We start from the raw sequence: 16,080 nt of genomic DNA on the forward strand, positions 1-16,080 counted from the left end.
ATCGGAGTTATCATGAGGGGTTCTATTTTCACACGGAATTAAAAGTCTTGTTCACAAGAGAGGGGCTGAAAACTTAGCTTTTGTGTAAGTTTCTACCGGAGTCCCACTCAGCCTTTCTTTTGTTCCATATAAGCGTGAATGCTGATAACAGTTTCTGATCAGTGAAATGAGGGAATCTGCATAACAAAAGTAAGCATGTATATCCCAGTAAAATAAGGGACCCGGAGTAAGGTGTTACTATAGTCGTTCTCACTTCAATGCTTCACTAGTCAGGAAGATGGTGCAAAGATTTGTGCTGTCCTACGTCACCAGGTCAATGGTAGTCCACATAACTCTATAAACACAACATTCTGGAGTGTTACTAAATTGATAGGTTCAACTGCCATAGCTCCAACTCGCTTTTCGAAGTGGTAACCTTATCTCCTAATGCAGAAAAATTTGTGTGCGGCAGGTTTTAAAAGGATATGATTTTTGCCACGCAAAAGAGCACTCCATTGGTAAAGAGTTTTTCATTCAATACCCATCGATGCACTTTGTTTTAGCCCTGTAATTAATTTTATTTCGATGCACACCATATTTTTCAAATTTTGCAACAAATTTGGGAAAAGGTGTTTTTTACTTTGGTGGAAGCTATGAGAAAGGGCATAATGAAGAAAAATAAAGAAGTCTATCTCTGACCTTCAGACCGAAGGAGGTTTAGGCAATCATTGAAAATATACTCCTCCTGACCAACGTCAGTATGAGCTTGAAATAACCCTTATCAATTGTCGAAATTCTTTGGGTAGTGCCACTTCATATTGGACCTCCATTTCATGAGCTTTGCTATACTTTCATTACACCTCTGCCAGTTTGATGTCAGCATGGCTGACTACAAAAAACAGAACCGCCGATGACCCTGATTCACAGAGTATTATGATGCTCAATTTGATCAACTTTCGGAATGTTCATAGCGATTTCCCTTCCCGAGATCCGGCCGAGAACATCGGCACGAAAAAGTTTAACTTTGTGTAATTCTACAAAAGCTTTATTCTACAATTAAACTAATTAAATATACTCACATTATTTACACACGACTTACTTCATGGCATACTTTGACTTGTTTCTGATATAAGCACCGTATCGATAAAACAAAAATGGTACTGGAATCATTAATGCACCTAAGCAACCCAACAATGTGGCGGCCCACTTAATGGTCAAGTTAGTAAACATTTGAGTGGTGAAAAGTGGGAAAGCAGCACCAAAACCAGACCTGATAAAAGTGTTTCCTGCCAATGCAGATGCAGCAACATATAAATAACAATCGATAATATAGTTCATAGTGGGTAAAAAGATCAACATTAACCCATTGCCAACAAAGAATGCACCAATGACGGGCACAATCCAGTGCACATGCTCAGCATAATCACCAGTCCACCCGAGCCAAAAGATACCAATAACAAAAGTAAACCCACCAATCATGATCGGTGGTAATCTTGACTCTGGCGTTGGCTTGTTGCCGTGTTCAAAAAGCTTACGATTGTAAGTTTTCTCAAACCAAATGATGATGATTCCACCAGACAATACACCAAGCAACATAGACAAATATGGCAACTCACTAACACCTTGCGACCAACGGTACCTACCTCCAAATATTAATGGGATAACTGTCAAGAACGCATAAAGCATGCCGTATATAAAGGCATTGTAAACACTGATGAGAAAAACAATTGGCTCAGTGAAAAGCAACTTCAATGGTCTTGCTATGTTGTTTCTGGCAATTTCACTCAAGCTTAGAGACACTTCTTCGTGGGGAGCAAAAATACCCCAGTTACCAGTCTTTCTTCTCAACAACTCCGCTTTTCTCACTAGCAAAACTGGATGGTGAGTTTCTTGCAACAAAAATGTACAGCAGAATAGAGCCAAACAACCAATAAATGCTGAAATGTATGATGTCCAACGATATCCCATATGCTCGTTCTTAACAACAAATCCACCTAACATGGGGGCAACCATGGGACCTCCGAATAAGATACAAGCAAACACAGCAACAGCGAGACCCCTAACACTTGCTTTGAACATGTCAACCATTACTGCTGGTGCAACCACTAAAGGTGCACTCCCCACCAATCCTGCAAAGAAACGACACAACATGATGGTTTGCAAGTCTTTTGCTGTAGCAACACCAAACAGGAAACTAACGTATCCAAGACATGAAATAACCATGATTGGCTTTCTTCCGAACAACTCCGACATGGGACCATACACAACAGGACCAGCAGCAAACCCAAACACAAACAACGAAGTTGCTAAGGCTGCAACCGATGTCCCGATATGGTAAATCTCTTTCAATTCATTAGTGCCCTGCGAAAACATAGCCGAACCCATGGCGACCGACAAAGATGCCAAACCCACTGATATGCAATAAATAATCTTTCTACGAACGGGATAGTTGTGCGGATGGTATGGGTCGTCAACACCATTGAATGCAACACAGTAGGGGTTTCTATCTGGAAGCATTGGCGGGAATGGTATATTTTCACCCATGGAAAGAGAAATTTTCTCACCATAGTCTTGATCTAGAAGGTCGGCTGTGTTGGTAATCATACGTGAAAGATCTCTTGACAATTGCGTGTTTGTTTCCAACCGTGTCAACTCATCACCTTCTATAGGGTAATCTTGATCAAGAGCTGTATCAACCACTCTAGTCTTGGGGTCACCTTGTTCCAAATCAATGCCTTGAAATGGTTGCGGTACATCATCCTCTTCTTCTGAGGTAGATTTGATGGATGATTCTTCTGAATTCACCCCCATCTCTTGTTGTTGATTGTCGTTTTCTGATCCTTCATCTGTCACTGGAGTCGATTGGTGCGCTACTGGTGATTCAGAGCGTTGTTGTGGCGACGTTGAAAATTGAACAGGTTCGGCACCTGAAGTAGTACTTCCATTGTCGTTTGACGATTCAGACTTTACCGACATTTGGGAGGTAATTTGAATAGGTTGTGGTTATTGGATTATGGAATGGTTTAGGTTTTGTATTATGAGACAATGACCTTTTTCTGATAGGGTAACAATATAATCTCGTCGATCTCTGTCACGTATACAAAGTAGAGGGAATAGAAAATAAGCGACTCTGATGTGCTGTCAGGTTACGTTGTTGTAGTCTCTTCTATTTATATAGCAATAGAACGGATACATAGGAACAGCACACGCTGATAAATCCGATTACTAAAATATTATGCAAAGTCGTACGATATTATGCAGCCTCACTTTTAAAGTTTCGCAGCTAAACTTTATTTTTGTTTATCGTCTAGAAGTCACTCATTTCAATATCAGTGGCTACTGTTTTGACGTAGCACAACTTAGCAAACTTGGCCATATTGTGAATAATGTCGAACAGTAAGCTTTCGCTTATATGTAATCTCTTCATCGCATCGCAATCGAATTTCAATTCATCGGAGCGCATTAGATTTCTTTGCGCTGTAACATCACAGCATTTTTTAGGACAATATGATTATGAAAGTTCGGAAGTCTGGAATATGTAGTTGTAACATAGTTGTATCAAAAGGAACACACCCAAAGGACCGTTGGGACCGGGACATATTCCCCAAATTAAGGGCCAATTGTCTTTTGAAAAAGTCATTGTGATGACAATGCTGAATATCACAAGCCAGTTGAAATCCCACATTCAATATGAAGGCACCTTGTCAAAATAAAGGCAACTCACGTTTCTGCAAAGATTATTTATCTTGGTAGAAGCAACAGTCGTATAGGACATGGGCCACTTAAACCAATCAATATCATAGGTTCCACAACACCAAACAAAATGTTAGAACACTGTCATGTGGTTGACAAAAGGTAATTGTACCTCCCAGTAAAAGAAAATCTTAGTGCTGTCAATTTCATTGCTTCTGTTGCTTATATTCTTCGAACAATGTCAAGAAAAAACAATTTGCAACACTACTTGGCCGCTCTTTTTGTGTCCTCAAAACTCGGAAAGTTTTTTTTTTTTGTTCATTTTGTTTCAAAACAGATTATTACATGGTCAAACCACAAAATATACCCCGATATGTCCTAGGATACTTGCTGTACCATTTCCGGTTTGGAGCAGTGTCACCCAATTTGTAACAGCCCCAAAGGTAGATTAGATTCTGCCAAGTCCGTCTCCCGAGAATCGTTTCGGTTGGACACCCTAAAAAAGCCAAAATGTCAACAATCCTAATTTAGTGAATGCATAATGCAAAGAAACGGTTATTTAGTAGCTTGCAGGAGATGTGTCTATAAATAGCATTACAGGGTAAGCGGATGTTCCACGGGCACAGTAGTTTGTAAATGTGATGGACATAATACCGCAAACAAAGTCTCAGGAAAGATTAATGATACGTAGAGAATATCGTGTTCGATCTTTGAGTTTTGTGACACAGAGTCTGGAGCTAGAAACGGAGTTATCACTCAAATTGTGGTTGTTGTCGCAATATCTAAATCCGAGAATCTACAATTTTACACCCGACATACATCTTGACCCACTAAACTAAGAATTAGCATTAACCAGAGTTGCCATCCAAAGTAGATGGAATGTACAAAGAGGAGACTCATAGAGCCAATTGTGTGACATAATTGGCTTTCGGCTTGAGAATGAGCTTAAAACTGGGGATTTTGTCACTCTCGGAAGGAGCTCTAGATAGTCAATTCAAGTTGCAAACGGCTCTTTACGTTACATGCATTCTCGTTACCTATTCTTACTGAATTCTTCATTCGTCACATTTTATTGTTCCAGACAAATCCACGTTATTCCTGTACACTGTTATTGTAAGACCCTCACTATTTCTTATTCACCAATTGTAATTCTCGTTTTCAACGGTGGTCAAAGTACTGGTTATGGTTATGGTTATGGTTTGTGCACCAGTTCCAAAAAAAAAAAAGAACCACCAAAAACCAAGAAAAGTTGGTTCCTATTTACAGGAATATCTGGAACCCGCAAAAACCGTAAAAAAAAAAAAAAGCAAACAAGACACAGATTGTGATTGGTTCGAGCAGAGAAAAGACAATAGGGTATGACTGACAACCACCTTTTTGCTTGGTTATCTTACTATTGAGAACAAATGCGGTGATATATGTATACCTGTGTGGGGCGGATTTATGCGAAATGGCTTCTATGTCTATTGCCGATGAGCAAGAATGACCCGGTTCTCTAAAGCAACTGGTTATGAGTAAATCCCTCCGCTACTATATTAAAGGGGGAGTGGTCCCATTGCATTGAATTTACAACTTTACTCACGTTTTGCTTCCCTCAAGACTCTTCACGGTTTTTTCCAACCATGAATGCAAGAGAGGAAGGAGATGATAGATCCACGAGCAGCGAAAGCTATACTGATCTAAGAGAGGAGCCAAAAGTAGAAGAGGCTCCAGTACAGGCGTTTGTTGGCCAAGATCTCGAACAACCACAACACTCTCAAAGTCAAATCATTAATCCCGAAGAAGAGTATGACTCAAATATAGCATTGTCGAGAAGAGTATCACGATTGACGGCAGATTATGACAATTTAATCCGTCAAGCTACAAGGTTATCCACACCGTTGCCACCTATGGGCGGGGGTAGACCATACCCGAAACATCTAGGCACAAGAGATCCCTACGTTGTAGAATTTGATGGTGAAGACGATCCTGGTAACCCCAAGAATTGGAAGTTTTCCACAAAGCTTCTATATACATGCACAGCGGGATTGACTGCATTTTGTATTAGCATTGGATCAGCCATGTTTGCTGGAGCTGCAACAGACTTGATGCAGGTTTACCACATCGGATGGACTGTTGCTACTCTAAGCACATCACTATTCGTTTTCGGGTTTGCTTCAGGACCAGTCATTTACGGTCCATTGTCGGAGTTATTTGGAAGAAAAATGATTTTGATTCCCAGCTCTTTAGGATACACATTATTTAGCTTTGCTGTAGCTACTGCTAAAGATGTTCAAACGGTTATGTTGTGTCGATTCTTTGCTGGGTTCATTGGTGCCGCGCCGTTGGTTGTTGCGCCAGCTATTATGGCTGATATGTTTGGTGCAAGAACAAGAGGCACTGCGATTACACTTTTTGCTATGGTTTTGTTTGGTGGACCCATGCTTGCCCCAATTCTTGGTGGATTTACTGTAAAAAACTCATCTTTGGGATGGAGATGGACCTCATACTTTTGTGGCATTGTAGGTGCTTTGTCGTTTGTCATGAGTATATTCTGCTTGGAAGAAACCCATCATCCGATCATTCTTGCTAGAAGAGCCGAGGAGTTGAGAAGGAGAACCGGCAATTGGGGAATCTATGCTCCACACGATGAAGTTTCCTTGAGTATCAAAGAAATTGCCGAAAACAACATTACTCGTCCATTGAAGATGTTATTCACCGAGCCCATCTTATTCTTGGTTTCGTTATACAATGCTTTTATTTATGGTATCTTGTACTTGCTTCTCACGGCGGTCCCCTTGATCTTTATTGGCAAGTATGGTTGGTCTCAAGGTGTGGGCCAATTACCTTACATATCGATGCTTTTGGGAACACTCGTTGGTGGATTGATTGTAATTTGGGGTGAAAGACGATACAATCAAGTTATGGACGAGAACGATGGTAAACCGGTTCCAGAGGAAAGGTTGCCGCCAATGATGCTTGGCTCAGTTACTTTCACGATTGGTATGTTTTGGCTTGGATGGGGTGGAGCTTACGGTAACAAGGTTCATTGGATAGTGCCCACTATTGGCGCGTTCTTTGTTGGGAATGGATTAATGTTGATTTTTTTGCCCTGTTTCAACTACATCATTGACTGCTACCTATTGTATGCTGCTTCTGCCTTGGCAGCAAACACGTTCCTAAGGTCAGCTTTTGGTGCAGCTTTCCCCCTTTTTGCTAGGCAGATGTTCGTTAATATGAAGATTCAATGGGCTGCTACATTGTTGGGTTGTTTAGGGGCGGCCATGATACCAGTCCCGTTTTTATTCTATTTTTTTGGTAAGAAAGTGAGGGCTAGCTCGAAGTATGCATTTGTTCTATAGTATGGCTGTATAAACCTTACCAATAGGGGTTCTAGATTGAGTCCCACTGCAATTCATCTTTCACTTCCAAGTACATTGAGCTCGGCTGAATCTACTCAAATTACACGATTATCAAGATTAAGCTTTAAATTCCCTAAAACTATACGCTTTAATACTCTATCTATAATAAACACCTCATTTGTCTAATTTTAATATCACCTACTTCATGGCAAACTTTGACTTGCTTCTAATGTATCCTCCATATTTGTAAAACAAAAATGGCACTGGAATCATTAATGCACCTAAGCAACCCAACAATGTGGCAGCCCATTTGATGGTCAAGTTGTTAAACATTTGAGTGGTGAAAAGTGGGAAAGCAGCACCGAATCCAGATCTGAGGAAAGTGTTTCCTGCCAATGCAGATGCAGCAACATATAAATAACAATCGATAATATAGTTCATAGTGGGTAAAAAGATCAACATTAACCCATTGCCAACAAAGAATGCACCAATGACGGGCACAATCCAGTGCACATGCTCAGCATAATCACCAGTCCACCCGAGCCAAAAGATACCAATAACAAAAGTAAACCCACCAATCATGATTGGTGGTAATCTAGCTTCAGGGGTTGGCTTTAACCCAGCATCCACTTTCTTATTCAATAGCATCTCAAAGTACACAATTGTAATTCCACCGGAAAATACACCAAGCAACATAGACAAATATGGCAATTCGGCTACACCTTGAGACCAATAGTAACGACCAGAGAAGATGAGTGGGACAACTGTCAAGAATGCATAAAGCATACCATAAATGAAGGCATTATAAATACTGACAAGGAAAATGATTGGTTCTGTAAACAACAATCTCAATGGTCTCATGATGTTGTTTCTGACAATCTCATTCAAATTCAAGGATACTTCTTCATGAGGAGCAAAAATACCCCAATTACCAGTTTTTCTTCTCAATAACTCGGCTTTTCTCATCAACAAGACAGGATGATGAGTCTCTTGTAAAAAAAATGTGTTCATAAACAAAGCCAAACAACCAATGATAGCAGACATGTAAGACGTCCATCTCCAACCCAAGCTTTGATTCTTGACAATGAAACCACCCAAAATTGGGGCCAACATAGGTCCACCAAACAACACACTTGCAAATACGGAAATTGCCAGGCCTCTTACTCTTGCCTTGAACAAGTCAACCATTACTGCTGGTGCAACCACTAAAGGTGCACTCCCCACTAATCCAGAAAAGAAACGACACAACATGATGGTTTGCAAGTCTTTTGCAGCAGCACATCCAAATTGAAAACTGACATACCCAAGACATGAAATAACCATGACTGGTTTTCTTCCGAATAATTCCGACATGGGACCATACACAACAGGACCAGCAGCAAACCCAAACACAAACAACGAAGTTGCTAAAGCTGCAACCGATGTCCCAATATGGTAAATTTCTTGCAAATCACGACTTCCTTGAGAAAACATGGCTGATCCCATAGACAAGGACAAAGCGGCCATGGCTACTGATGCACTGTATAATAGCTTCTTCCAAAGTGGATAATTATGAGGGTGATAAGGATCATTTAACCCATTGAATGCTACACAATATGGTGTTCTGTCTGGCAACATTGGCGGCAATGGAATATTTTCACCCATGGAAAGGTGCTCATTGTCGTGATCTTGTAATAGGAACGATCCTGTATTGGTAATTTTTCGTGAAAGTTCTCTTGATAACTGTGGGTTTGTTTCATGTCTGCTTAATTCATCACCTTCTCTTGGGTAGACGTAATCTGACTCTGGATTGGCTTCTTTTGGATTTCCCTTTTCTATATCATGGCCCTGAAATGGTTTTAGTTCTGAACTTTCATCCTCATTTTCTGTATTGGTTTTAATTGAGGAAAGATTAGATCCAGTTGAGTCATGATGTCTTTCAGGGTATGGTGCATCACGGTCGACTGTTTGTGGGTGGGGCAACTCTTCTATGTCTTGACTTTGTATATGTGCATTCTGTGGCGAACTTTCTTGTTGGCCAGGTATCGTATCATTCAACGAAACAGGAACTATAGGCATTGTATTGCTCTTAGGGGTATTTGGCGACTAATTGGTAATGTAAAAGTATAGTATTTGTTGATAGCAAAAAATTTGCTTCAGTGACTTTTGGTATAAAGTAGCAAACAACAACCAATTATAATTCAAAAAGGTAGTTGAAAACAACTGTTCTTCAGGTAAAAGGGGATCTCAGCGTATTTATAGATAACTTGCAGATTGCTGTTGCTTTAAAAAGAAAATTTTTTTCTTAAAGGTTTCACAGAGTCGATACAAGAAGGAAAAATAAAAAAGAACTTCACATTTTTAAGCCTTTATAAGAACAATGGATTTATTTTGAAATATAATTCCGATGCCACTAAATTAGTTGAAGTTATCGGGATTAAAAAAGACACGTCTTTTAGGAAAGGGGGGTGACCGTACATCAAAGACCAATCAGCATTACACATGTTTTCTTTCTTTCAAATTGTTCTTTTTGCTGGCGTTACACGATTGCATCGGTGCTGATCATTATAATAAATCCGGTCATCAAAACTTAATTCTTTTCATTTTTTTTTCTTCTTGTTTTGCGAGGCAGATACGAATTTGGTAACTGTAAATTTGCTTGGCAAACCCTTCCTTAGAACTATATAAGATGTAGCATCTCTCGAGCTGTAGACACATTCAAGATGGATCTTGATAGAATTCAATAACTTTTACTAACTTTGTCAGGATGCAACAGTGATTTTGTATCGCAAGGCATTGAGAAAATACGATGCCAGATCTAAATTTAGTGCAGCAATGTAATGCTCCCTAAAAAAAAAAGAAAAATAAGCCGTTGTCCCCTTAAAGGGTACACACTCGTACAATTCAAAGATGGACCTGCGAAAGCAGAGGATTCAATCACAGGCTGATATGTCATTTTACAACCGAAATGCTAAACACATCCCAATTTTCACATTGTTTGTGTATGTTTTGCTTGTTTGACTATTTTTATTTTTCCCGTTTCGGAATTGCCAAATTCGGAAAAATTAACTCCGTCCGATATTAGTAAGTCAAATTACTAAAAAAACTATATTAGGCTGTGCCTTTGGCCCATTGCATTTTCTTTAGTTTTGTGAAACTGATGAGTGATGATGAATGAGAGTCGGTAATATCTACTTATCTCCGCCCATGAACAAAAACGTGGGTTTCAATTACAGTAGTTTTTCATATGCACATCTATTGCTGAGTTTGTATCTAAGAACTTTATGGGAGGTAGATTGTGAGATCTAATGCATCGCATGCTTTGATTTGCTTCTAATTGTAGCACCGTATTTGTAGAAGATGAACGGCAAAGGCATCATCAATGCTCCCAAACCACCTAGTAAAGTTGCTGCCCACTTGATGGTCAAGTTGTTGAACATTTGTGTAGTAAACAAAGGAAAGGCAGCACCAAATGAAGACCTAAGAAATGTGTTACCGGCTAAAGCTGTAGCAGCAATGTATAGATAACAATCAATAATGTAATTCATAGTAGGCAAGAATATTAACATTAAACCAATACCAACAATAAAAGCTCCAATGACGGGAACGATCCAATGTATATGCTCGGCATAGTCACCTGTCCAGCCCAACAAAAACATTCCAATTACAAAAGTAGCTCCTCCAACCATGACTGGTGGTAGTCTTGCCTCCGGAGATGGGTTTAATCCCGTAGCATCCATCCTCTTATTCAACATATTTTCGAAATACACAATAATAAGACCCCCAAAACAAACCCCCAAAAACATGGACACATATGGCAACTCGCCAACTCCTTGTGACCAATGGTACCGACCTGAAAACACTAATGGAATAACCGTCAAAAACGCATAAAGCATGCCATAAACAAACGCATTGTACACACTGACGAGGAAAATAATTGGCTCAGTGAATAGCAACTTTAATGGTCTCATAATGTTGTTTCTCACAATCTCACTCAAACTTAGGGAGACTTCTTCGTGTGCGGCGAATATGCCCCAATTACCTGTGTTTCTTCTCAATAATTCAGCCTTCCTCACTAGTAATACCGGGTGATGAGTCTCTTGCAAAAAAAAGGCATTCATTACCAAAGAAACGCAACCAATAATCCCCGACATATACAAGGTCCATCTCCAGCCCATACTTGGATTCTTGACAATGAAACCGCCCAATACAGGAGCAATCATAGGGCCACCAAACAATACACTCACAAACACCGACATTGCTATTCCTCTTACTCTTGCTCTAAACAAATCAACCATAACTGCAGGACCAACCACAAATGGTGCACTCCCTGTAAACCCTGAAAAGAATCGACACAACATCAATGTGTGCAAGTCTTTGGAAGTAGCAGAGCCAAACAGAAAACAAACGTAACCAAAACATGAAATCACCATTATTGGCTTTCTACCAAACAATTCACTTAAGGGACCATGAATAACTGGCCCTGCAGAGAAACCGAACACAAATAGTGAAGTACCCAAAGCGACAACTGACTCTCCAATATGATAAAGTTGCATAACTTCTTTATTACCCTGGGAAAACATAGATGAACCCATTGAAAATGAAAGTGCTGCCATTGCAACTGAAGCACTGTACAACATCTTTTTGTAAAATGAGAGATTGTGTGGATGATAAGGGTCATCCAATCCATTGAATGCGACACAATATGGAGTTCTATCGGGCAATTTTGGTGGGAAGGGAATATTCTCCCCCATGGAGAGGTCCATATCGGCATGATCTTGCAATAGGAACGATCCTGTGTTGGTAATTCTTCTGGAAAGCTCTCGCGATAATTGGGCATTCAATTCTGACCTTGATAACTCGTCACCATTCCTTGTGTAGTCGTAAACGGCGTGTGGTTGATGTTCAACACTGGCCTCTTGATCTTCAAGGCGGTCTGGAAATGAAAGATTCTGTTTTTCAGTTTTCTCCTCAGAAGACGTGTTGAGGTGGGTTGAGGAATCTGTTTGGGTAGAGCTTGTGGTCGAGCTCTGTAAGTAAGTTATGGCACCTTCACGAGGTGCAGAAGACGCTGCAACTATCTCTTCTAGTTGATTCATTGTTCGACTCTCACGGTTAGCCTGTTATATTACCTTTTGAGGATTTGTCTGTTCTTTATAAAAGAAAATCTTTTACCCCAGTTTTGATATAATAAACGTTATAAAATTATATCCGCTTGACAAATGCGATATATAATAATAATATTATGCAATCGATAATACTGACTATTGCGTAGACAAAGACAAGACAGTGAAAAAAAAAAAGAGTGATTGAAGGGGAAGATTTTGCCAACCTATCGGGACTGACTGCGTTTATATGTGCAAGATTTAGAGGGATCACACTTGTATTAGATTAGTAATTCATGAACTTGTATCTCATGTAATCACAAAATCGGGATTGATATGTAATAAATCCGATCACTTCACCAACCAATAAAAGAAGAGAGCTGCACGCACAAAGATCCCAAACTTAAAAAAGTGAGTATGACGAAAATGCATGACCGGAGTTGTGTAGCCCTAAAGAAGTTACCCTGCTTATTAATAACGACGCATGCCTCACCATAGACTTGTTCGAGATCGGGATTTATTTGTAATGATGCGATTTGCTAATACGGAATTGGCATCAATAGCATTGTATGCTCAACGGCACTATAGCCAAAGGGGTAGGAAACGTCAATAGAAGCTCGGTTCAGATACAAGGGATTGACTTTTCTCTACTTCTTGTATCCCTTTTTGTTTTCATCGAGTGGGGAACCCTGTCTCAGTTATTTGCAAGTCAACCAGTTCTATAGAAAATGGTTCCGTGGAGCTAACAAGGTAAGTCCCCTATTCTAAATATAAACATACATGCCCTTCGCCCCTCTCTTCAATGTGCTTGCTGAGTAATGACACTTTTACTACTCAAATGGGTAATTTGCTCACCAAATTGAATACGGAAAAACTAGTGCCGTACGGCGGAATTAGCTAAATAATCTCTACTAAAGTTTTGCTATCTCCGTTTTTTTCCGCAACAGGTGTTTTCCATTTGTTTTAATGGAAGTGGGGATGCCCAATTTTTGATTCACATGGACTCTATTTGTTTCAATTGGATTGACGGTCCAAGAATAACATTGCGTTGTGTAGCGCTAAGAACCAGTCCAAATGTATAAGCGCATTACCCATATACAATCCCCCGCTGAATTGAATACGAACCTACAAGAATGTTACCCTAAACATGCGTTAGTATGGTCGTGGCTGGTTGAGTAGCAGCCAGAGGTGAAGATCCAATGACGTGGCAAGTGATGTGCAAAGGTGCTGCTGACGATAGCTTTAAAAGGTAAAGCAAGTCTCAATTAGCCGATTCTAGTCGTATTATTCACAACCTGTAGGCTTCTTTGCTCACTCGATTTGGGGACCCAAAAGCCAGGACAATGGTTGGGAGGGATCTATAGAAGATTTACAATGTTTTCCCAAAGCACGTGATTTTTCGTTTTGTATGATACAGAAACAAAATTCTGTTGGGTATGGAAACCTTGTGATTTCTTTCAGCGCAGAAACAGAACCATTTTCGGTGTTGAAGAACCCTCCAATATATACCTTGGATATCCGATCATGGTTGAACCTTCACAACTACCACTGCTCCTCTCCTTACCGCCAAAGGTTCTACAAAACATTTTAAAGTTTTTGCCACAACAATCACTAATCAACCTTGCTACCACAAATTTTGAATTTTATCACCCTTGCCTTGCCCAATTATACTCAAAGATTGTAATATCACAGTATGCTCCATTACGTTTGAAAGAAACAAAATCTGACCATCGACGAGAAGTTGACTTTCAGGACAGTTCACGTCTGGTGATTTATGGATTTGACAATAGTCTTAAAGAGGATTTGAATATGAAGATGATACACGCAAGAGTACTTGTATTGATTCAAGCGCTTCAGGTTAATGCCGAACTTTTCGGGTATGTGAAGGAAGTGCATGTTGTGGGAGATGACTTCAGCGATGATGTGATTTCATCGGTGCAGAGTTTAGCAAAGCAATTTAAAAAGTTGGATGTTTTCTACATCGACAATAAGGAGATAAGATCTAAGGTAGATCTATCACACTTGAAACTCAAAACAGTTGTTGCAGATGATCTCGATACTCTAGAGGATGATGTTGAGCATTTACTCGTCGGAAATAACCAAAAAATTGACAATTTGTCAAGCATGGCACACAATTTAACTGAATTGATATTACCACTTGAGTGGGAAAAATATTGGAAATGGATCAGAAGCAATGTATTTCCCAACAAGGTGTATTTTCCGAAACTAGAAAAGTTTCGACTTGTTTTTCACCCATCTTCATTGGAGGATACCATCAGCCTTATACACTTAATCCAATGGAACAATATAAAAGCCTTGGAGGTTGTTTCACCTTTCCCAAACGTTGACAAAGTTGGGGACTACATTTTTGATTGTTTCGATGCAGTACCTCTGCAATTACCCAAGTTGAGGAAACTTTCAGTTCTTCAAGGCTCGATGTTTCCAACCCATGAAATCAACGAGTCGTACGACTTGACAATGTTCAACTTCATAAATTCTTACATTGAAACTTTATCTTACCTTTCTGTCAAGCATAGCGTGCCACAGTTGGGAAATTTTCCTGATGGTTTTGAAGGAAATTATCATCGTCGTTATGAGTTATACACCACCATTTTGCCAAAACTCATCACGAAATCAAGCAAGTCAACATCACATTTTATTCTCGATCTACCCAATTTGCTCCATACATTCACTTGTTATGAGCAATACATGAACACTGTGATTTGGAATGGGTGCAAATGTAAATATTGCGAGATTTACTTGGACAAGTTGGACCATTTCATTTTCCAACACAAGTATTTCGATGAAGATAGTCACCGGTACAAAGATATGAATGCTTCACATCTACTTGCTGCAATTGCATCCAATTTAAACAAACGATTCATTGCATCGTCTTCATTGTTGACCCAAATTGACCAACTTTCATTCCCAATCTGGAAGAGCATATGGGATTTCCATCAAATTGAAAACTCAAAGAACTTCAAATGTCTTGACAAGCTTACCATCGATCAAGGCGAGTATGATGAGGGAGATCAGCCAGATGATAACGATGTGGCAATATGCGAACAAAACAAGAATTTATTCGCTCGTATACCAAAAGCAATTAGTCACTACACGAACGATATCATTCAAGAGATTTTGAACTTACATCGTGGTAATGCAGAAGCTAGGTTTGATGAACAAGATTTACATTTCTTGAAAGATGGTGGTGACTACGATGATTTCCACCATAAAAGTGATTTGAAAAAGGTTCTCATTAATGGGTTTGTTTACAACATTGATAATGAGTTGAATGGAACTCATTTTTACGAAAATGTATACGATGAATGAAAAGGATAACACTTGGACTCTTGTTTTGTAGAAATATTTTGACCAGTCACTAATATGTCATACAATGTACATTCAAGAGATTGACGAAAGGTCTTTTAGTCGATTTAGTGTGTTACACAATAGTAGTCTCCAGCTTGTACACTTTTTAACCGACATTGTGGTCCCTGTGAAAATTTTCGTCAACAGCCCTTTGGACCTTGAAAAATTTGATTTTGTGTAATAAGAAGAACAACAGGGTCTTATGATAATACTGACCCAGTGACCATACGGTGACGACGACACGAGCACATTTTTTGTAACGACTGTGTTGCCACTATGGGTATAGATCCGGCACATCATTGTAGTGCGTAGCGTAGTCGCAACTGCAGGAAGTACACATTTTCTACTGTTTAATGCAATCCCGTCGTCAAAATCGATGCTAACACAAGCTTAGCGTCGTCAACATATTGCCAGCAATATATGCTATGTTGATGACAGCAGTAATGTTATGAGCGTACAAATAGGCACAAAATGGGTTCTTGGTTGGCGGTGACGGACATTAAGACCAGATGAAATTCCCACTCACACCAAGGTTGGGGGTGAAGCCTTGCATTTATCCATTCATTTTGAAATCGCCAAACAGAGCTCATAACCAAGAACACTATCTGCTTTTT

At 39.7% G+C, this 16,080-nt stretch overlaps 5 protein-coding genes across 5 annotated transcripts; 2 read left to right on the forward strand and 3 right to left on the reverse strand. All coding sequences in view use genetic code 12, as the record gives it.

Annotated features, from left to right (window-relative positions):
• Positions 1–1,074: 1,074 nt before the first annotated feature.
• CPAR2_300740 (MFS transporter) lies at positions 1,075–2,955 on the reverse strand (the record flags this gene model as incomplete). Its single annotated transcript, XM_036807425.1, has 1 exon — positions 1,075–2,955. The coding sequence occupies one exon, from the start codon at positions 2,953–2,955 to the stop codon at positions 1,075–1,077; it is 1,881 nt and encodes a 626-aa protein (XP_036664263.1).
• A 2,339-nt stretch (positions 2,956–5,294) lies between these two features.
• On the forward strand, positions 5,295–7,013 carry CPAR2_300750 (MFS transporter; the record flags this gene model as incomplete). Its single annotated transcript, XM_036807426.1, has 1 exon — positions 5,295–7,013. The coding sequence occupies one exon, from the start codon at positions 5,295–5,297 to the stop codon at positions 7,011–7,013; it is 1,719 nt and encodes a 572-aa protein (XP_036664264.1).
• Positions 7,014–7,211: 198 nt separating this feature from the next.
• CPAR2_300760 (MFS transporter) lies at positions 7,212–9,071 on the reverse strand (the record flags this gene model as incomplete). The annotated part of the gene is made up of 1 exon (XM_036807427.1): positions 7,212–9,071. The coding sequence occupies one exon, from the start codon at positions 9,069–9,071 to the stop codon at positions 7,212–7,214; it is 1,860 nt and encodes a 619-aa protein (XP_036664265.1).
• A 1,226-nt stretch (positions 9,072–10,297) lies between these two features.
• On the reverse strand, positions 10,298–12,091 carry CPAR2_300770 (MFS transporter; the record flags this gene model as incomplete). Its single annotated transcript, XM_036807428.1, has 1 exon — positions 10,298–12,091. The coding sequence occupies one exon, from the start codon at positions 12,089–12,091 to the stop codon at positions 10,298–10,300; it is 1,794 nt and encodes a 597-aa protein (XP_036664266.1).
• A 1,530-nt stretch (positions 12,092–13,621) lies between these two features.
• CPAR2_300780 (uncharacterized protein) lies at positions 13,622–15,427 on the forward strand (the record flags this gene model as incomplete). The annotated part of the gene is made up of 1 exon (XM_036807429.1): positions 13,622–15,427. The coding sequence occupies one exon, from the start codon at positions 13,622–13,624 to the stop codon at positions 15,425–15,427; it is 1,806 nt and encodes a 601-aa protein (XP_036664267.1).
• Positions 15,428–16,080: the final 653 nt, after the last annotated feature.

The sequence above is a fragment of the Candida parapsilosis genome, contig 005806 (assembly GCF_000182765.1).
Source record: "Candida parapsilosis strain CDC317 annotated contig 005806".
NCBI lineage: Eukaryota > Fungi > Ascomycota > Pichiomycetes > Serinales > Debaryomycetaceae > Lodderomyces > Lodderomyces parapsilosis.